Raw genomic sequence first — 22,648 nt, forward strand, 5'->3', positions numbered from 1 at the left:
ACAAACAGACCTATGGTCCATTTTCCCAATTAAAATTTATTTGGAGCAAACTTCCCACCGAATCAAATAAAACGTAACTGCTCATTAACTGGGACTGCATCAGAGAAATGACACGCTATTTCCTCTTACATTTCCAGGAGGAAATAATTTATTTCCACACCCCTGGAGGGAATCTTCAGTATTACTCCTTCTCTAAAATAATCCAAAACACTGTACGTTTGCTTTTAATTACTTTCAAAAATGGAGAGAATGTGTGTGCTTAGAGAATCAAGTGCCATGAGCATTTCCTTTCCAGGCTCAATAAACTGAACAGAACATATTGATACTTCCTCTTCTCTCCTACGTCTTCTAAAAAGAAGGGCAAACAGCACTTCTATGTCCATTACATTATTGAAAATGTCCGAGATCCAAAGAATGCCTGACAGCAGGACTGGGGGGGAGGAGTGATTCCTGCACAAAAATATTATTGCTTTGCTGCATTGGATTCTGTGTGTTTACATAAATTATGCAACTATTTGTGCAAACAGAGATTCTTGTAGTTTTCTGTATGAACTTTCTCCGCTCTGTGTGTGTGTGTGTGTGTGTGTGTGTGTGTGTGTGTGTGGTTTTTTTTACACCAGAATCAGTGTCTTTTGTACAAATTCATATTAGCCATGCAAAAACAAGGAAACCTATGTGAAATTTTGTGGAAATGAAATTTTCCAAGACAATTCTGAAGCAGAAACAGTGGATGAAAACTGTCCTTATATTCTCATGAGAGGTCCACTGAAATTATTATTGCACATGGGAACAAAATAAGCAAAGAATTGCATCCCTACTTTCCAGTGGTAGTGCCCAGTTATGCATGTGCTCCAGCCCACAACAGCTCTGAACATATAGGTGAATGACTCAGGCTTTCTTACTCCCCAGGTAATGGGTGCCTGATGAATTTTGAACTACCTTCCCTATTTTTCACTAACTTTAGTCTTTTCTCACTGTTGTTTGAACTGTTTTTGTTTTACAGTTAATAAAGCTTTTCTTACTGTAAGCCACTTTGGATATTTTTCAAAAAAAGCACTATATAAACATTTTAGGTTCAAAAAAGATATTAATTCATTGGGTTTTCATTGCTATTTCTGTGGTTCCCTGACTACAATGCACCCAGTTCCTAAACAACTGCAAATGAACACTCAGGATGCTTACCTTGGCAAAGAAGTACTGATCTGTAATCTTGGTAAAGCTGGAATAACTTCCACTGTACAACCATTTGTCCTTATTCCTGGTAGTTTATCCAGAAGACAATCACTGAAGACTCCAAAGACTGAAGTATGATAACCTGTCAACAAGAGAGATAAATATAAGCCCCATTTTAGCTGAAGATGTTAGAAACTGAGAGCATTGGCTGATTTATGAAAAATGAATAAAAAGATTCAGTCCTCCCATAACTGCAATTCACTTAGGCCCTCTTCATCAGTCAACTAAGATACACTTAGCAATTGCCTAGCAACAATTCCAAACTGTAACATAGCAAATTTTGTCTTAGGAAATCCTACAAATAGCTGTGATCTGACATGGAATCAGTAGAACACTTAATACATAGAGATCAGCCACTTTTATTCTTGTGTCATTACAATATCCACAACCTAAATTTCAAGAACATGTATCAGTTTGTTATGACCACAACAGCAGTAACAAAGGATGCTCAGATCCTTATGTCACCATTGCTCTAAAGATCTGTTGCTAACATGGCCAGGTATGCTCCTGACATCTAGGAATATAGGGCCTAGACCAGTGATGGTGAACCTTTTATAGGCTGAGTGCCCAAACTGCAACCCAAAACCCTCAGCAAAGTGCTGTGTCCCTCTGGCTTTCTAGTAATAAACTGGCAAACTCTGTGCTGGGGTGATGGCACATGTGCCCACAGAGAGGGCTCGGAGTGCCACCTCTGGCATGCGTGCCATAGGTTCGCCATCACTGGAAGACATTGGACAGAGATAAACCACTCTAAACTATACTATTTCAAAAAGTATTCTCTCTGAATACACATATTTTAAAATGCTGATACGCTTTTGAGCCAACACTATGTTGGAACTTTTGAAAGTGCAAAAATCACTTGAAGCACATATAAATGTCTGTATGGTTTTAATTGTCTGTACACCCCTTTGATCTGTGGAAAAGCAGTATATAAATAAAATTTATTATTATTATTATTAAGTCTGGGAAATGCAAATCAGGATAGTTCATGTTATAACTCAGCAAGCTTGTGCAGACCTCTTGTTACATTTTCCTGAACTTGTTTTGTACACTCTTGGTTCCTGATCCTTACTTTTCATTTAATCTTCCCAGGAATTCTGCCACCATTTTCTCGCCCTATTATCCACAAATTCTAAGCCAAGCTAAAGCTATTGATCACTCTGTAACAGTTATGAATCTACTTATTCATTTTAGGGGGAAAGTGCCATCACTCTTGGGTTATCACTTGCTCACGGCAAGTAAAGAGAAAACCTGATGAGGAAAATATGTTGCCTCATTTTCCCTTTGGTTTTGGAGAGGGAGGAGAAAAAGAGAAAGGGGTTAAGAGATATCAAAACAAAATTAAGGAATATGTTGACAGGAATTCATCAAATTCAATGGATGGTTTCCTTGCTTCTTTGGGGACATAATCAACCAGAGAAGGATGATGCCTTAACAAAATACTTTATCTTTCAGAGTAGAGGAAAATAGGGAGAGAAAACAGAAAATAGAAAATATCTTCCAGGATATATTCTGAGTACATTGGCCTGAAATGATAGCAGCCTTTAGATTATGGGCTGCCTTTGACAACATGCTAAACTAAAATGAAATTGAACCCAATCTCTGGTTGTAGTCTGTAAGCTTCACACCATCCATTCACGGTAACTGGGCACATGGACAAATTGTTTCTGAACTGGGAAGTGTGAATTCTACCCACTGATTTAGATGACATTAAATCTAACAAAGCTGCAAGTTCAGTTCTCATAAGTTCTCATATGAGTAAGGTACCATCCATTCCTTTAGCAAGCATAAGATTTGCCTGAATCTCAGGCAACTCACTTGGGGAACTTTTGGATAATCTGTTGGCACACACTCATTTCCTCTGCATATCCTCTTTGCTAAGTTACATAAATATGGCCCTTGTATGTTCCATCAGTATTGCTCTGGTGTGGCTCCCTATTCCTTCTGTCTCTGCCTGCAACAAGCCTGGGCAACAGGCTTTATTGCTGCCAGATCCATAACCCAGTTACTGAGAACACCCAAGCTAAAAAGAGATTTTAACCTAGTCACTCAAAATAAATAAATAAATATTGTTTTATCCTTTCCAGTGATATCTAAAAATGTTTTTTTGTACAACAGGATTTTAACCTGAAAAGTACTTTCATGTGAATTTCAAAGGCAATTAGGTTATCTCAATATTCTCTTGTCAGATCACCCTATTCAGTCTAGACTTAAAGCAAAACTAAATAAATTTTTAAGAATTAATGAAGTTTTCTTTGATTGTCCTTTTATTGGTATTTCTGCATGGCTGAGTAGAGTCATAATAAGTAAAATGGTCATTAGGAAGCATTGTCATTCCCTTACACACAGGCAGAGTGCTCTTCATATAACGACAACATTTAAAATTCTTCTCACAAGCCTACTGCTTTCCAGAGGACAACCAAAGAAAGTAGTTAGAAGTTTTACCATTGATAGTGATCTGGCCTGCAGACTGAGGAATACCAACAAGTGTAACTGGATAGAGACCAGATTCTGCTGGTAAAGAAAGAGCTGCAGGGAGAGATTCAAACTCAACTCCACTTGTCAGAAGGCCCTGAAGCAGATTAAGAGAAAAGTCTATTTAGTTTACATTAAGTACATGCACGTGACAACGGTGTAAATGAGACAGTAAATTATGTACTCAGTCCAAACCATTAAAATAATTTTAGTTCCAAATTTACTTATTTTCTATAACAGCTTTAAAACTAATTATTTTATGCATTAAATAGCAACGTTAACAAGGAAAAAAAGCTAAAACTACATTCTATTTTATTGTGTGTACATGTGTCTGTGTCTGGTTACTGGGGTCATTCTGGTCATTTGGGTGCAATTTTAGAAAAAATATTTAATTGAAAAATGATGTTACTTGTGCATTGCTTATGATTAATGCAGTACTTGAATATCATAATGTTCACAAAAATATTTTCCCATTTTAAATTAGTTATTTATTAAAATTTTAAGGCGTCATACATACATCTAACAGACATACAATGCATACAACACATAACTGTTTACACTTAGACTTAAACCTCAGCTCCTTTCACAAACCCACCACCCCTTTTCAACACTTGCTTACTTTCCCCCAACTAGACATTTTACCATCACCTGCCCCTGCTCCCTCTTGAAAAGACTGATAATAATTATATTAAAGTAACTCATGCTAGCTAATTTTTTATTTAATGTTAATTCTGATGTGTTTGTGTTAATATTATCCTTTTAAATCTCTGATCTGTTACTAGGAGAGACTGTCCTTTAAAAAATATTAAACAATTAGCATTTTTAAACATTTAAGGAGTAATAGTCTGTTCACTCTGTGTGTGTGTGTGTGTGTGTGTGTGAGTGAGAGAGAGAGAGAGAGAAAGAGAGAGAACATGGAGCAAGAAATGCCAGATGTCCAAGCTGGGTTCAGGAAAGAAAGAGGCACTGAGGATGATGATGATGATGATGATGATGATGATGATGATGATGATGATTTATATTTCCTGCCTCTCCCTGCGGATCAAGGCGGGATTACAACAATAAAACCAATATTACAACAGTAAAAGCTACAATATCATATAAAATACACTCAGTAAAACAGTGACACCATTACCAATACAATGCACTGACTAAATCTAAAATACATACCATTACGAATGGAGGTGGAGCATTTTTGACTCTCTTATAGCAGATTGGGTGCATAGGTCTGCCAGAAGAGATCCATCTTAAGTGCCTTCTTAAAGGCATCTAAGGTGGTGATGACACCGATCTCCTCCAGCAAGCCATTCCACAATTTAGGGGCTACAGCTGTAAATGCTCTGTGGGAAGTTGTTGTTAACCTGGTCTTTGCATGCTCTAATAAGTTCTTTCCGGATGTTCTGAGAATGCAGGCCGGATTGTGTAGGAAGAGGCATTCCCTCAAGTAACTCAAGCCCAAGCCATGTAGGGCTGTAAAGGTAATAACCAACACTTTGTACTGCACCCGGAATAATGGAGAGCACCAAACATTTTCAAAAGAAAATGTGTTTTACAGATTATAGCAAAACCTTTGACTGTATAAACCATGAAAGACTATAAATTGCTCTTAAAGAAATGGATGTACCACAGATTTGATTTACCTGATGCATAACCTTTACCCAGGACAGGAAATGACTGTTAGGACAGTAAACAGAATGTTTCTAATTAGTTTCCAATTACAAAGGGGATCAGGAAAGACTGCATTTTATCACCCCATCAGTTTAACTTTTATGCTGAATATATAATATATAAAGCAGGATTAGATTTAGAGGAAGGAGGCATGAAAATTGGAGAAAGGAACATGAACAGGAAACAGTTGCAAGACTGCAGAGATGAGGCAGGTGTACAGACCTCTCCTCTGGACATGAGTTGTGAAGGTACAGAGGACTGATATGCAGGACTCATACAGCAGCTGGCCTGGGGCCTTGCCTTTCTGGGGGGTGAAACACATGGGCAAAATAAAATGTCATCCAGCCGTTTTGAAGGTGGAGCTTTTATATTATGGGATGAAGGCAGTGAAGGGAGCATTTGGGTGGGGCTCCCATGATTGTGCTTTACCAATGTATCACTCAGAACACCAATGCTCTGATGCTTTATACTAGCAGAACACTGCATGTGCGACTATGTGGTCCGATCAAAGAGACAGCCATCCAATGGGATGGTAATCTGTGCTTGGAGGTTGCTGGTGGCGTGTTAGTACAATTGTGTGCATGCATGGTGGGTAGGCGACCAAAAAAAATTAATAGTGTGCAGTATGCCTGTGAGTGTTCAGCCCACCTTGGAGCAGGCCATGCGGACATCAGGGTTTCAACTCGCTTTCAGAAAAAGCATAATGAAGCCACTTTTTACTGCCAGTCCATTCTGGTCCTGACAGTTTGGAGAGGATATACATCCAGGAAAGTCTTAAGTGGAGAGAGACTAATAGGGAGCCAGGTGATTAATCCCTTCTATCAAACAGTAATTTATTACACTAATAGATCAGCATAGAATCCCCCTTCTACTTATTAATCAGGAAAGCTCCTAAATCAGAGTTAAGCATAACACTAAACACTCTTTCTCACTGCTTTCTCTTTGTTGGTTTAGTTGCATTTGCTTGCTCTTCTAGATCTAATTCTCAAGGTATACCACCTTCCCAGTTTCTCCTCCTCCCTTCACTTCTGGCTTATTAAGGGGACAATCCTGCAACACCTTATAGATTACCTATCAAAGAGAATAACCTGCACTATTTACTAGCTCAGAACAAATGCATCCAGTAACCAACAACCTGGTGGCTACGCAGGTTCTCATTCTGATACCACTTACCAGCAATTCTACAGCATCTGGCAGCCACTTATGCCAGTCCCTCATTAAGCTATCTATCTGTTATCTCTCAAAACATCCAAGTTATTTTATCAAAGTACATGGCCCATAGTTTGATTGAAAACGGTATGCAAGCTAGGGAGTTTAATATATTCATTCAATTGAAGGTTACAACATCTGCCACAATGAAGTTCCCCAAACACAGAGAAGCAGACTTAATGGCCCATTACTGGGGGAATGGTTTGGCTGAGAGGAGTTGCTGCAAGAGAGACATGCTGAGCTTGGTTCTTCTGCACAACCAGGCCAGGTACGTTCAAGCCAAAAGTTCTATCTGCAAGTACTCCACAGTCAGAAAGAGTGGGAAAGAGGATTCTTCCAGAAAAAGAAATAGTTCTCCTTATCAAATACACTCAAACCTAACCTACACTTACAGCAGAATCTTGTAATGAAAAATATGGTATTCCATATCATGTGCTACAGGTGGAAAAAGTTTACCCACAAAAAAGCCTGTTGTCAAATAAAATGTAATGCATAATAGGAAAAATGTTCCAGCTAGCATATTTCATGCTACATTTAGTTTTCTAATAGTAGGGATTTTTTTAATGTACAAAGAAAAAGATTCCCTCACTGGCACGTGAAGTGGCACAATTCTATACAAACATCTCAAGACTGTTCAGATAATCCTTCAGATCACCCTTTCCCTGCTTACTTTGAGTCCCTATGCAGAGAGAAAGGTGAGATATAAATAAATAGAATAAATAAATAAATACTTGCTCAGCTGCAGAAAATTCCAAACAGTCTGCAGAAGAAGATCACATATGTGAGTCACAGAGATCACAAAGAAGAAATATCAGTTTTAAATTAATTGGCACTAGCTGTCACTATGCTTCTGATCAAAACCTAAGGTAGCAGTGACAGCATTCAGAGCCCTTTCAGTGACAATAGTGTGGTCCTCCATCTTGTGACTGCTTTATGATTTTTTGTAAAAATCTTGGGAGAAAGAATGGATATAAATAAAAGGCATAAACAAAGTGACTGTCTGATGTTAAACTCCTTTTAAAAAACTCCGATTGATACGCCAGCTGTGCCCCTACCTGGACCAGGGAGACCTTGAAGCATTGGTACATGCACTGGTAACCTCTCGTCTTGATTTCTGCAACACACTTTACATGGGGCTATCCTTGTGCCAAGTTCACAAGCTTCAGTTGATCCAAAATATGGCAGCCAAACTGGTCACCGGTACATCGAGGTTTGACCATATAACACTGGTATTAAAAAATCTTCACTGGCTACCAATCAGCTTCCGGGCACACTACAAGGTGTTGGTTATCACATTTAAAGCCCAACATGGCTTGGACCCTGGCTACTTGCGGGAATGCCTCTCCCTATTTAGTCCACCCCACACTCTCAGAACGTTTGGGAAGCACTTACTACAGACACATAAGACCAGATTGGTGTCCACTTCCCAGAGGACCTTTGTCTCAATTGCTCCAAGATTATGGAATGACCTGCTGGAGGAGATCCGTTGTATTACTATCTTAGATGCTATTAAGAAAGCTATTAAAACAGATCTATTATTATTATTATTATTATTATTATTATTATTATTATTATTACCTGTTTGGTAAATATCTCATAATGGGCAATTGGTAGAAAATACCGGGGGATACCTAGCTCTTGGAAAAGCTCTTCCATAATATACAGTGGAGCCTCCTCATACGCTGCCTTTTTATAGGCGGCTTTGAGCATAGGCACTCAAAGCCGCCGGCGCGCGTGGGGCGGCGCGTCCCATTCAATTGAATGGGCGCGCGCACCCGTTGCGCCTTGCACGCCGCCGCGCCGCCACACACAAGCCCCATTGGAAACAATGGGGCTCAAGCATAGGCGGATTTTTTTATACGCGGAGGGATCCAGAACGGATCCCTCGCGTATAATAAGGTTCCACTGTAAAAGCATCTAGAAGCCACACACACACACACACACACACACACACACACACACTACTTTTATTAAGAATAGGTTTCCTTATATTGATTACATAAATAAGAAATCAAAACATTTGAAACCTCCAGCAGAAAAACTGACCTCTGGATAAATAATTTATGCTACAAGTCCCCTCATAAAACAGAACAAGATTCAACTGCCTCCTCAGACTCCTCCATGACTCACAGAGCTTGCGACTGACATTTTCTTAAGGCACGTTCCAATGCATTTTATCAGATTATTGTTATCCCACATGTTTGCGATTCTTTATTTTCCTATATTGTTTATCTGTTAATGAATTCTATTGAAAAATTTCATATTTAATAAAAACATTTTAAATGATTTTGAACTGTTTGTATCCCACCCTGAGTTCTACTACATATTTAGCAAAGTAGAAATATTCTAATTCACATTTTAATTAATCAATTCAATTTTTATGGCAAAGGGAAGCAGAAAAAGGAAGTTTGAAAACACCAATGGAAAGCAGGGAAGTAGGTCATGCAAACAAAGTTAACTACAAACACAGATATCATTAATAATATTCTCCAGCAGCTCTGATTTACACCACATTTAAATAAATGGTTCCAGACAGAATTCAAAGCACAATTAGCTGAAATTAGATATAGAGTATATAGGGTAGACACTGTAAAGCATATGTAAAAATATTCTTCATACACTACAGAATATATAGGTCAGATAAAGGGAAAATTATGTAAAAATACCTCAGAAAGTAGTTACTGTTGGAAGTGAACAGGCATCAAAACTTGTTTCTTTAGTAATTAGGGATAGACGGGGAATTTTGAAGTGCATGTCTTGTTTTCTTTCTATGCTTCTTGAACTATGTAATTCAAGCCTTTTCTACTTCCTGCCTACAGAAGTTACTCATTCCTTCCCATTTCTCTTCAAAAGTTAGTGTTGGTGTCAGTGGCGTCATTGGAGGAGTGTGATGGTGTGAACCTCACCAGGTGACAGCCCAGACGGGATGTCATACAGTGGGGAAGAACACCGCAAGGGGAGTAGGTGGCTGTGTTATGGGTCCCGCACAGCCATGGCCATGTGGGACTTGGAAATTGGGGGGTAGGTGACTGCTGAATTCCCGTTGTCCCTAATGGCAGCATGGCCATGTGCGCGCATTGCCACTGGGGACAATAGGGGCTGTCCCTAATGGTGGTGAGGCCACATGCATGTGCCACCATTGGGGACAATGTGGGCTTGTCATCCACAGATACTCAAATCTGTCGATAGCAAGTCCACAGATACCGAGGGCCAACTGTATATCCAACTGGATTGGGGTACAAAGCATTTTAATTTTGGCCTCCTCTGAAGAGTTCACAAATGGGGCATGGGATAATTCTACAGCCCTTCCAATCCTTTCAGCTAATCGTTGTCAATGGATACCATTATGCTTAACATCAGAGAAACCATAATTAAGGCTAACAAAGGTTTCAATTTAATAAGCATTTGGAACATACCATATTTTCCACACGAAGTTCAAAGGGCATTGGATTGTACACCATCAGCTGTACTTCACAAACATCTCCCTGGACCCATTGAAAATCTATATAAAAATCATCAATATACAGAGTTAGTTTTTAAAAAATTAAATTATCAAACAGCTTCTGTATTGGATCCAGCATAAATGCCCCCCCCCCCCCATCTGACTGTGGATTGTTCCTTTGCAAGGGGAAGAAATGCACATTTAAGCAGTTCTGGTTGTTGTTATCACATAGAACTACACAGGTATATCATTCTCATACTGATCATCTCTCAACATCACCTTTCCAGAAATCTCAAGGGAAAGCAACAATATATCATCTGCATTTTAATATTTTTGAGCATAAGGACATGATTTTGGTTTACTCCTTCTGCAACAATTCTCTAGTGGACATACATAACAGAACATGTGTCTCTGTTTGTAGTATAAACTGCAGATGTGCATACATATGTACATGTGCATACATATATTAGTATAGCAGTTATACACACCTAATGGTATCGTGGCAAGAACAGACTGCACATTAAAATCTTATGTAACCTAGTATCTTTGCGATGCCTTTAGACATATCTTCCTGATGGACATTCACTGGAGTCTAAAATTTCATTCACAAGGCTGCACAGCTAAAACTGTGAAGCAACTCATGGGGGTTAGGAAGAAGCACCAGGTGATGGAGAAAGACATCAAATTATAACACTTACTGGCAGAAACAATCTTGCTCTTGAGGTCTTTTTATTAGACAATTACTAGAGTCTGATGGCTTGTGAATTCTGTAGCCTGTACATTGAGAGATAGGCTTTATACTGGGAATAAGGACTGAGAGCTATCCAGAGAGTCAGACTGTTTTTAAACAGAACCTTTAACTACAGCCCAGCCTTACATCTACAGTTTTACACAGCAGAGAATAATCACATTCCAACAAAAAGTTAAACAATAATTCCAAAGCTTTTTATTAGCTTATTTATTTATCTAAGATTTATTTGTTCTGCCTTTCCAGGCAAAGTCTCCCAGAGGCAGTGAACAGAACAAAATTTTAAAACAATAAATAAATATAGTGTCAGTTTATTTTCAGATATCACCAGTTTGAAGACTGGCTCAGCTGAGCAATTAAACTCTATTTTGGGGATCCAAGGTACTGAGAAGAATATAGATTTGCAGAATTGGGGGGAAACATTGTTTGATTCACATATAGTTTTTTCCTCTCCTTCCAATTCATTCCAAGGAAGTTGTTATGGTCTAAAACCAGTGTCTACTGTCACTAATGAAGTGGATGAGGGTGAACTAACTGAAACGTAAGCCAGATGAGACAGAGGTGCTCCTGGTCAGCTGAAAGGCAATCAGGGAAGAGGAACTCAGTTTGTGCTGGATAGGGTTACACACACCCTGCAATCTCAGGATTTCAACTTAGATGTGTTTCTAAACATGTCAGCCTGGATGCCCAGGTTTCTATGACAGACAGGATTTTATTTTGCACTAAGACTAGTACACCAGCTGCAACTGTTCCTGGTGTTCAGATCTGGGTATGGTGATGAATGTTTTGATTACATCCCAACTGTATTGCTTCAGTGCAACCTATGTGAGGCTGCCTTGGGAAACTGTTTGGAAGTATAAATAGATCCATAATGCTGCAGCCAGACTGACAATTGGGGCTAGTTACAGGAAACATAGAATTCTCTTGTTACAGCAGCTTCACTGGCTACAGGGTGATTTCGGAGCTCAATAAAGCCCTATACAGTAAGGGTCCAGAGATTCTGAAATATTTTAACTCCGTATCTGAGACTGTCTGAGTTTTAAGATTCTCAGGGCAGGACTTTCTTTTGTTTGAACAACTATCACAAATGTGTTTGATGAAGGTACATCAAAGGTCTTTCTCAGTGGTTTCTCCCAGGCTGTGATACTCTTTCCAACAGGAAGCTAGACTGGGGGTGCCTTTTATGATCTTGGTCCAACTTCAGGCAAAGACCAGCTTTTCATGTTTAAATAGTTGTTGCAGAAGAGTCTTTTAAGGAAGGGCAGTTTGCTGTACTTTTTGTTCACATAGGCCCCTTACAAACAGGTGTAAAGTACGTCCTGGGGATGTACTAGGCTTAGGGAAAGTGCATGCCTTAAGCACGCACCTAACCCTAATACGTCCCCAGGACGTACAAAATGGCGGCGTCCGTTCCACACAAGGGCCACCATTACGACTTCACGAACGCGTCGCCTCCAAACAGGGCAGTGTGGACACGACGTCTTTGCGCCATGGGAGGGCACATAGTGCGCCCTTTCCGCAGCGCTAGAAGAAGCTCCGAAACGGAGCTCCTTCCGCAATTTGCGTCGCTGGCGCAGCCTTTCTCCTCCTCCCCGCCGCTGTCAGGTGTCCTTGGGGCATGAAGCCCCAAGGACACCCCTGTCCAGGCCACGGGAAAGCGGCCTTTTGCCGCTTCCCCACAGCCTGGAAAGTGGCGGATTGGGGCCCCAGAAGCTGCCGTTCTGGCAGCTGAGGCCCCGATCCGGCGGGGAAAGGAGCGCCTACAGGCCGCCCCAAACGGGCGATCTGTAACGCACCATAGTTACATTTTCAATGTTGTAAGATAAAATAGTGCTGTTTTGACTAAAATAGTTAATGTAATGGTTCGAATTTTTGTCTTTTAGCAGTACTTTCTTTTCATTTATGCTGTGAGCCACCTTGGGTCTCAAGCTGGGAGAAAGACGGAGTAGTAAATAGATAGAGATTTCTCGGCCTGGATCTTTTGGATCCTGCTGGAAAAGCAAAAAGACAGGCAAATGGTAGCAGTGGTGGCTAGGTCTTGATACAAGGCCATGAAACAGTACTGAGAAGTTACCAATTTGCATGTCTCCATCACCCAATACAGGACAAAGTTTTAGTGACAAGAAAAAAGAGACAAATGAGAAAGAAAGAAAGAAAAAGAAAGAAAGAAAGATTGTGTATGATCTAAAAGGAATTGAATCCTGGGACAACAGTTGTCTGGTTGCTTTCCCCTTTCCCCAATGAGGCTCAGTCTTCACTTTTATTTCCCCACCCCACCCCAATTTCTCCATGGACTCATTTTTACAACCTGAATCTTCCTGGATCAATCTCTCTAAATATTCCTCTGAGTTTGTAGTAACCTACATCTTACAGTAGGTTACAACCTCAAGCTTACTTTCTGAAACTCCAGGCCAAACAACTTAGCAGGTAAGAACATAGTGAGCTTTAACTAGAGGACTCATGAAAGATTGGAGGGAAATTTGAAGTTTGATAAAGGGCTAACAAAAGCTAATTTTGCATAATTAAGAGAATGATTAAGAGTCATCTTTTTTGTCCTTACTCTGTAAAACAACTTTTCTGTTGTTTTAATCATTGCATTATATTTTCTCTGAAATATACTGATTTCTGCTATACAGTATCAAAAGCTCAGATATCCAATTCCCTGTTTAGCTGCTGTGGTCTAAAGAAATATTCCAGTTGTTTGGACCTATGAACAATATCAGGTTATCCAATCCCTTGCTCAATGGGGAAACAGAACCTTAATTTTCTGATTTCTGTAAGTACTTAATGTCTGGAAGAAAACATTTTATTAGGTATTGCTGTAGTCATCTTTGATAATTCCAAAAAAAGGTAAACTGCTTGTAGTATTAGAGTCTCTGAACTGGAAACGTTAAATATGGATAACAAGGGTGTCTGCACGAAGTTGTCTAAGCAATTTTGTAATCAAGCAGAGAGAATAGCATATTGATCCAAAAACTGGCAAAAACCATTTGATTCAATTTGCAAAATGAAAGCCAGCCAGCCAGTCAGCATGATATATATCACATTCAAAAACAGGATGCATCTTAAAAATAAGGGATAATAGAAATCATTGTCTCACCTATTTTTTTACTTTTTTCCTCTCCACGATTGTGAGCAATGATTGGAGAATATATAAAGGGACTCTTAGTTGACATGTTCTGACCCAACAAGCTTTTCATTTTTTGTGGTCGAAGGCTAACAGGGAGGTTTAAAAGCTTGACAGATCTGTTAAATAAACAAACTATTTTTAGATGGATGCCTGTAAGCAAGTGTAAATATCTACTTCACACTAATAATGAGAAAGATAGATGCAGTGAAAAAGGAAACAAGGTATATCATGACAATGCTGGAATTTCCCAATAAGTTAGATGTACAAAATGCACAGGAATACTAAGTACAATGGCTCTGATCCATACTTGGACCAACTGAAGTATATCGGACCTTATATTTATTTCAACATCTCTTATTGGGAATTGTTGTTTTAACGTTATTTTAGGGTGGGAGGGAGTTTTAGGGTGTTTTTGCTATGTTTTTAATTGTGACTTGCTGTGTAGCATTTTTATTGTTCCTTTGTTTGTTGTTACCTGCCTCGATCCAATACAGGGAGAGGTGGGATACAAATAAATTATTATTATTCATAGGTATGACTATGTCTGGATCCAGACAAGTAATATATCAATGACTCTTACTTGCATTTGGGACCTTGGAACTTAGGCATAGCCTAGTGAGCTCCAAGGAAATGCATGCTTAGTAACAATAACTGAATGCTTATGTTCCATTTCTTAAGCTACAGATGGAAAATCTATTATTATATTGGTAATGAGGTCTCCTGGCTTACAAATGTTATTGTCTATCATAGGAAACTTACCCTTCTTTTCTTTTAGCTACCTTTGAAGGCAGCTGATGCATATCACAAGCAGGAAGGCATGTGCCAAGGGAGCAAGTATAGGACTAGAAAGACCAAACATTCCATGTTTGATACCAAAAGTGGAGGTACCAAAAGAGCAGGATGCTGCAAAATGCAAACCACCTCAAAGACACTGTGTACCCTGGGGTACAAGAGGGCTTGCCATCCATGGATGCTTAAATCCATGGACGGCAAGTCTGTACGGTGTCTAGGTCAAGGGAAATCTTGTAGCACCTTTGATACTAACTGAAAGAAAGAAATTGGCAGCATGAGCTTTCGTAGACTTCAGTCTACTTCTTCAGATGCAATTGGTGAAATGGGAGCCAGTTACAGACATATATATGCCATTGTTATTTTACCACTAGTGGGGTTCTGTCATTTTCCCTCTTCATGCCGAACTCAAGGAAATACAAGCAGTATTCCTCAAATTACAATACCCACCACATGAAGTGAAAAAACAAATAATGTGTATCCAGAACTGATCTATTACAGAACAAAATGAAGAGAGAAAATGACAGAACCTCACTAGTGGCCACATGCAGCTCCCAACTGGGACCACTCAAGTGCATCATCGATGAACTACAACCTATTCTGGACAATAATGACACTGTTTTAAGGGCCCTTGGTGGCAGATCTTTACTCGCTTACAGACAGCCTCCAAACAGACAGCCTCCAAAGCAGAATCTTCAATCCACGCTCAAGACACTTCTTAAAGAAAGTCTTCAGCGATACAATCATCCGAACAACAAAAATGCACAAACTGATGACCGAAGAGAGGCCAAAACGCTGATACTTCCTAATGATGACAAAAACAAACAAATTGGATTTCTATGGGAACACATGGCTTATATGCGTGTCAGTGATGGGGCGGTGTTAATGCCAAAATGCAACTGTAGAATCTTTTGGAGATCTCTTTACAGGTGTAGAATGACCCATATGAGAGAGTCACAAAGACCATAAATAAAAAAAATTGCCTCAAAAGGTGGACTATCCTTCTTTGGAGGTTTTTAAGCAGAGAGTGGATGGCCATCTTTTGGGACAACTTTAGCTGTGTTTTCCTGAATATAGCTAGATTGCCTTTGAGGTTTCTTCCAATTCTGAGCCCATAAAGAAAAACTGAGCGCAAGAGTCAACTTTTTTCATTTCTTTGTTCAAGCCAAGAGAGTTCATTGCTGCTTTTGCTGGGTTAGTCAGAAAAGAATTACTTGGGAGCCTTGACCAGAAGTTGGGGATATACCTTAAAAAAATGATTCTCTGGTTTAATAGGCTCCCCAAATCTGTGCAAATAAAGAAGCTACAGGTGAGAGTGCAAGGTATGACAAAGAAGGGCCAGTTTTTATTACCACTTATATCAATGGAGTCTCCTCACAAGTACCTATACCAATACAACAACCCTAACACTGTACAAATCATCCTAAAGGAAGGACACACTCTACTGCAGTACTCGAGAATGGCTTAGTCAATACTGGGTGACAGCAAATGTTTTAATGCCCACATGCAAAAATGAAACCTGAGAAAGTCCAAGTTATTGATTTATAAGATACAATTACCTTACAATAGGAAGTTTCGTGAATGGAACAGGGGGGAGCTTTAAACCATCTGGAAGTGTGATGAATTCCATTGTGCCAGGGCATTTTGATGTATAGTTTTCTAGACTTTGTGTCACATCTTTCTTTTCTGAAAGAAAGCAACATTTTTCATTAAAGCTTTCTCAGAACTGTAACACACATTTCTTCACAGCATCCAAACAGCAATTCAGGACTTTCACAACCTTCTTTGTACTGAGGGAAGAGGTATCATCAGTAGAGTGATGAAACTCATCACCAAAACTGTAGATGACCCCATCCAGCATTTTCATGTACATGTTCAAAAGTACAGTCAGCCCTCCTTATCCACAGATTCTGCATCCATTGATTCAACTATCCATGCCTTGAAAATATTTTTAAAAATCCAAAAAGCAAATCTTAATTTTGCCATCAATTAAATGTTATAAAAAAGTCAAAGGAAAGGGAATGCTTCCTTTATATTGGTATATTGATCTATTTCTTGAAATATGAACACATTTCTAGAACTGAGCATACCAAATGCTCTACTACTGCATCCATACTTTGGATTTTCAAAACTAACTTGAATGTTATAGCATGTGTTGTTCAGTATGTTTTAGCAAACTGAACACATTATTTTACAGCAATTCATATTTCCTCTCTTATTACAGTCCTATTTCCTTATGGTTCCAATTTCTTCTACTTGCTTCACTCACTTATGTAACATATTCATCCTCTATAAGCTACACCTGCCCAAGAGATAAAGAGCTGACTTCAATGTGGGCTCCCTCCAAATCTACTTTGATATCTGTTATGGAAACAATGAAGATAAAAGATGTCTTGCGTGTAAGCTCAGACTGTCATGTAATTAGCAATTTCAAAAAGAAGTCACAAAAATGATAAAAGAATGCACAAAACAAACTTTTCATTTTATTATGTATTTTATTGTATTAATTATATTTCTGTAACAAACTAACCGAAGGGTTCTGGCAAAAAATATATGTGAGGAAATAACAGCACCCTGGAGCAAAGAAACAATATAGTATCTTAAAGGGTACAAATACCCCACTGAAAAATCTATAAATGCTAAGGGTGAATATATATAGATAATAAAATATCCAAAATTCAAAACCAGAGAAATTAAACCCTGGAGAAAAGCCAATAAAACAACTGAAAGGGTTGAGGAAAAAACCCTTTTTTCTTTGGCAATTATAAAATAATATCAATTCTAATAATAAAAACCAAAGGCCAGACGCGTTTCGACTAACGTCTTCTTCAGTGGCCTACCAATGTTAAAAATATAAAATATATAGCAACTCCTTAGCAAACAGTGTGACTGTACTGAATTCCAAAGATTGTAGCTTTTTATTATTTTATTTTATTATCTATATACATTCACCCTTAGCATTTATAGATTTTTCAGTGGGGTATTTATACCCTTTAAGATACTATATTGTTTCTTTGCTCCAGGGTGCTGTTATTTCCTCACATATATTTTTTGCCAGAACCCTTCGGTTAGTTTGTTTGGTTTTTATCTTGGGATTTTTTTGGTTATGTGGACTTTGGTTGGTTTGGTTTATATTTCTGTAACCCACTTCGATCCATAGGGAGAGGTGGGATATAAATAATTATATCATCACTGATAATTTGCTGAACAAATGAATAAATGACTGCAGTGGCATATTTTAAAGATGCTCAGAAATTTTTTCAAGTTCACAGAACAATCAAAAGTCAGAAAATGTTTTATTCCAGTTATATCAAAAATTACATCCCACGTTATATTTCACTTTGGGTTTTTTGCCATTATAATTAACTAGTTCATGCAAGAAAAAGCTAGTTATGCAAAGACAAGTAGGATGCACTTTCAATTAACCAACATACTTTCTGCCACATTAAACTGGTTCATTAGACAAATGACAGATAAGCAATCTTTGCTTCCAGTCATGAGTTAATCACAAGTTATCACTTTATATTAGATTCACAGAACATTCTAGTTATATCCTCATCCATTTCAGCCTTTAAATTAATAACTCAACATTTACAAGAGAAATGGCTTTCCACAACTATCCAATATAATTTGTGTAATCCACTGTTAAATCCAAATGGCATATTATAACTGCTGTTGACCATTACACTGAAAAATGAAGCCTCAATCTTTCTGTAAAATGTTTCCACTGGTAGAACTTATCCTGTAATATTATCTGAAAAATGACCCACTTCACAGTACTAACTTTCACTTCCTTCCCCAATACCAAATATGAAGCAAGATGATGAGGACACATAACACCATAAACTGAATATACCAAAATTACAGCACAGTGTGTACTTCAGGAAAGCAATAAAGTCTGAGATAAACATATTCATGTAAAGACAGTGCCATTTTTTAGTATGCTACTGCAATAGTTCAGACAATAGTTTCAATTCATGGGTCTGATCAAGTCAGCAGGTCTAGGCCTGATCACTATTTGGATAGGGAAATCATACAGTGATCTTAGTCTGTGCTTGAATTAAAATTACAAAGGACAACAAGGCCCTTAATGAAATTGGCTTGCCCCACTGCCCACACTAGTCAAATCATGGGTTTCACTGAAGCCTTTTAAGAAAGGAGGTCAAGCCTGCTTCAAATGCACAACTTGGTGCTCCCAACCAGTAAGGGGGAGACAAATACAGAGAACATGAGTTCAGAACAAGAAACAGAGTCCTTGAATAGACTCCTATGGGAAAGAAGGCAAAATCAGAAGTACAGTATTTATAATAGCTGGTTAATCTGTCTCTTCCTGGCTTTCCACTGGATCTCAGCTCAGGACTAAATCAATGGCAAACTCAAGCAGCTAAATGGGTGCTTGTCCCGGGCTCTGCGCTCCCATCCTGGCCCATTACTAATCCTGCACCCAAAAGTCCTACGGTGGGGAACTGGGTCAGAAGCCTAGATGGAGAGTGTGAGGTCTTCAGTTTGTCAGACCTAGGTGGGCAGCCCTCCCTATTCCACAGAGATTACTATTTGGTTAGGTACCCCATCTGCACTGCATCTTCTCAGCACTGGAAAGGGTCTTCTCACCATTGGGCCTAAATATGGCTTAATCCTGACTTCTTATGCAAGGAACACAGAAGCAACACAGATGAGAAACTGACACACAGCAAACACGTGGAGACAGAATCATAAGGTCAGAAGGTATTTCAAAGGTCATCGAGTACAACCCACTGCTGATATAGGATCGCCACTATTACAGTCTCAGCAGATTGAAGGAGGGCAAATGTTGTACCCATCTTAAAAAAGGAGGTGAAAAGGACCCAAGCAATTACTGCCGAGTTAGCCTGACATCAATACCAGGAAAGATTCTAGAGCACATCATTAAACAGAGAGTCTGTAAGCATTTAGAAAGGAGCATCATAAGCACAAAAAGGAAACATGGATTTCTTTAAAAAAAAAAAAAAAAAAAGGAGGTGTCTCAAGACACCAGGATGGATGACTAAAGAACTTTCAACTGAGCTAAGTTTCAAACCAAACATGTATAATAAATGGAAAAAGAGGGAAATCACCAAAGCAGAATTCAAACAAATAGCGAGCACATGTAGAGATAAAGTCAGAAAAGCTAAAGCATGCCAGTAGCAAAAGGAAGAAGGAGCAAATGGTAGGGTCACTGCACTGAGAAGATGGCAAACTGCTAACAGGGGACAGAGAAAAGGCAGAATTACTCAGCACCTTCTTTGCCTCAGTCTTCTCAGAAAAGAAAAAGGGTGCTCAACCTGAGGAAAATGGAGCAGAGAACACACTAGGGGAAATGCAGCACAGAATAAGTAAAGAGGTAGTACAGGAATACCTGGTTAACCTAAATGAATTTCAGTCTCCGGGACCAGCTGAACTACATCTAACTGGCATTAAAAGAACTGGCAAATGTAATCTCAGTTTGAAATAATCTTTGAGAACTCCTGGAGAACAAGAGAAGTCCCAGCAAACTGGAGGGGGGCAAGCGTTGTCCATATCTTCAAAAAGGGTAAAAACAGGATCCCAACATTCACTGGTCAGTTAGTCTGACACCAATATCAGGAAAGATTCTGGAGCAGATCATTAAAGAGGGAGTCTGTGAAGGGAATGCCATAGTCACAAAACGTCAGCATGAGTTTCTCAAAAACAAGTCATTCCAGACTAATCTGATCTCCTTTTATGATGAAATTACCAGCTTGGAAGATGAAGGGAATGCTGTGGATATAGCATATCTTGATTTCAATAAGCCCTTTGACAAGGTTCCCCATGATATTCTTGCAAACAAGCTAGTAAAACACGGGTTAGACAATGCATCTGTTAGGTGGATTTGTAATTGGTTGACCAGCTGAACCCAAAGGGTGCTAAGCAATGACTTTTCTTCATCATCTTGGAGAGAAGTGACCAGTGGGGTGCTGTTCTGGGCCCAGTGCTATTCAACATCTTTACCAATGGCTGGGATGAAGGAGTGGGGGCATGCTTATCAAATTTGCAGAAGACACCAAATTAGGGGGACTAGCTAATATACCAAAATCAGCTATATCAAAATACAAATTCAAAATGATCTATTAAGACAGCCAAAACTAACAAAATGAATTTCAAAATGGAGCCATTTAAGGTACTACACTGAGGGAGAAAAAATGATGTGGGACACCTGGCTTGACAACAGTACAGTGAAAGGGATCTAGGGCCTGTTACAGACAGCCAAAATAAAGCTGCTTCGAGTCACAGTGGAGGTATGGTGTTTCAATGATGCATGCGTCCTAAGAGTCCAGAAGCCACACAAAAGCCACACTCCAGTCCTTAGGGCTGGAGCGTGGCTTTGGTGCGAGTTCTGAACTCTTAGGACGCATGCATCATTGAAACACCATACCTCCACTGTGACTCGAAGCAGCTTTATTTTGGCTGTCTGTAACAGGCCTAGGAATCCTAGTAGACCATAATGAATCAACAGTCTGAGGCTGCCTTAACTGCCCTGGCTCAATGCTAGAGAATTCAGGGAATTGTAGTTTTATGGGACATTGAGCCTTCTCTCTCAGAGAGATCTGGTTCCACAATAAACTACAATTCCCAGGAATTACTAGCACTGAGCCATGGCAATTAAAGCGGTCTCAAAGCAGATTATTTCTGCAGTGCATTTTGTACCTTATATGCTATATCAAATCATTCTAAGTTCAAACCAAGCTTTGCAGATGTCTCCAAATGAAATCTTCTTGGTTTGCTAGCCAATTACTAACCATTTATATCATTCTACACAACATAACAAACTACAATTAAGCTCCTTCTGAACTGATCCCAACATTGTGACTGAGGTTAAATTCCAACAGTTATTCTGATGCTTCTTATCTTACACCATTAGCTAAAGTTCTTGCTATGTTATGTATTCATTAATAAAGTTCTCTCAGAAACGGTAAAGCAATTTCTTTGTATTAAATATATATATAGCCTAAAAGCAGCACCTGCTAATGCAACAGAATTATCTTCCCAACTTCTCCAACTGATTCTCCCATGCTTCTAGAAAAACTTCTCTGGGGGTTGCATGGAGAGAGGAAGAATTACTCCACTTCTAGGTCAACTTAATCAAAAGAGATCTGTCAGAACAACCTCATTGGATCCCATCCCTATGTCTGAATTTTCTGGCCCACAAATTAAATGTATGCAAACTATACAGACATGATTAATATGGATGCAACATATTGTGGTAATTCATTGACTTTAACAAATGATTTGGAGAGAAACTTTGTCATTTTCTTTCAAATAGTAACAGTAATGTCTTCCTTCAGCCATGCCACACAGCAAGGCATTTTATTGACTAACTGGAATGAATATTTATATCCCACATAAAGAGACTTCTAAGCAGCCTAAATTTATAAAACAAGAAACATTACAAGATCAAAACAACCAATAAACCAAAACAAAGATGAAAAACAAGCACTAAAATTCAAACTAACAAAATACTTAAAGCAAAACATTAGCATTAGTAGCAGAAGAACCTCCCAGAAGTGCTTGCTATCAACTTCGGTTGATACGCCAAATGTGACCCTACCTAGACCGAAGGGACTTTGAAAGGGTGGTACACGCTCTGGTAACCTCTCGTCTAGATTTCTGTAGTGCGCTTTACATGGGGCTACCCTTGCACCAAGTTCGGAAGCTTCAGTTAGTGCATAATATGGCAGCCAGCTTGGTCACCGGTTCATCAAGGTTTGACCATGTTACACCTATCTTAAAAGATCTTCACTGGCTCCCTATTTGCTTCCGGGCACAGTACAAGGTGTTGGTTATTACCTATAAAGCCCTACATGGCTTGGGCCCGAGTTACTTACGGGACCGCATCTGCCTATACAAGCAGCCCTGCACTCTCAGAACATTGGGTAAGAACTTATTGGAAATAGCAACTTCCAAATACGTCACTACTTCG

The 22,648-nt window shown here is 39.1% G+C and overlaps 1 protein-coding gene across 1 annotated transcript in view; it reads right to left on the reverse strand.

The window, feature by feature from the left end:
* Positions 1 to 22,648, reverse strand: part of LOC149317694 (trafficking protein particle complex subunit 9) — a 337,712-nt gene that overhangs the window by 279,974 nt on the left and 35,090 nt on the right. The window contains exons 10-14 of the mRNA XM_089518016.1: positions 16,254 to 16,380; positions 13,876 to 14,021; positions 10,002 to 10,087; positions 3,679 to 3,805; positions 1,183 to 1,315 (exon numbers count right to left, since the gene is read on the reverse strand). Of these exons, the coding sequence (XP_089374142.1) occupies positions 1,183 to 1,315; positions 3,679 to 3,805; positions 10,002 to 10,087; positions 13,876 to 14,021; positions 16,254 to 16,380 (619 nt within the window). The remainder of the gene's footprint in view (positions 1 to 1,182; positions 1,316 to 3,678; positions 3,806 to 10,001; positions 10,088 to 13,875; positions 14,022 to 16,253; positions 16,381 to 22,648) is intronic.

The sequence above is a fragment of the Sceloporus occidentalis genome, unplaced genomic scaffold (genome assembly GCF_023333645.1).
Source record: "Sceloporus occidentalis isolate IW3139 unplaced genomic scaffold, rSceOcc1.0.p SCAF_3, whole genome shotgun sequence".
Classification (NCBI taxonomy): Eukaryota; Metazoa; Chordata; class Lepidosauria; order Squamata; family Phrynosomatidae; genus Sceloporus; species Sceloporus occidentalis.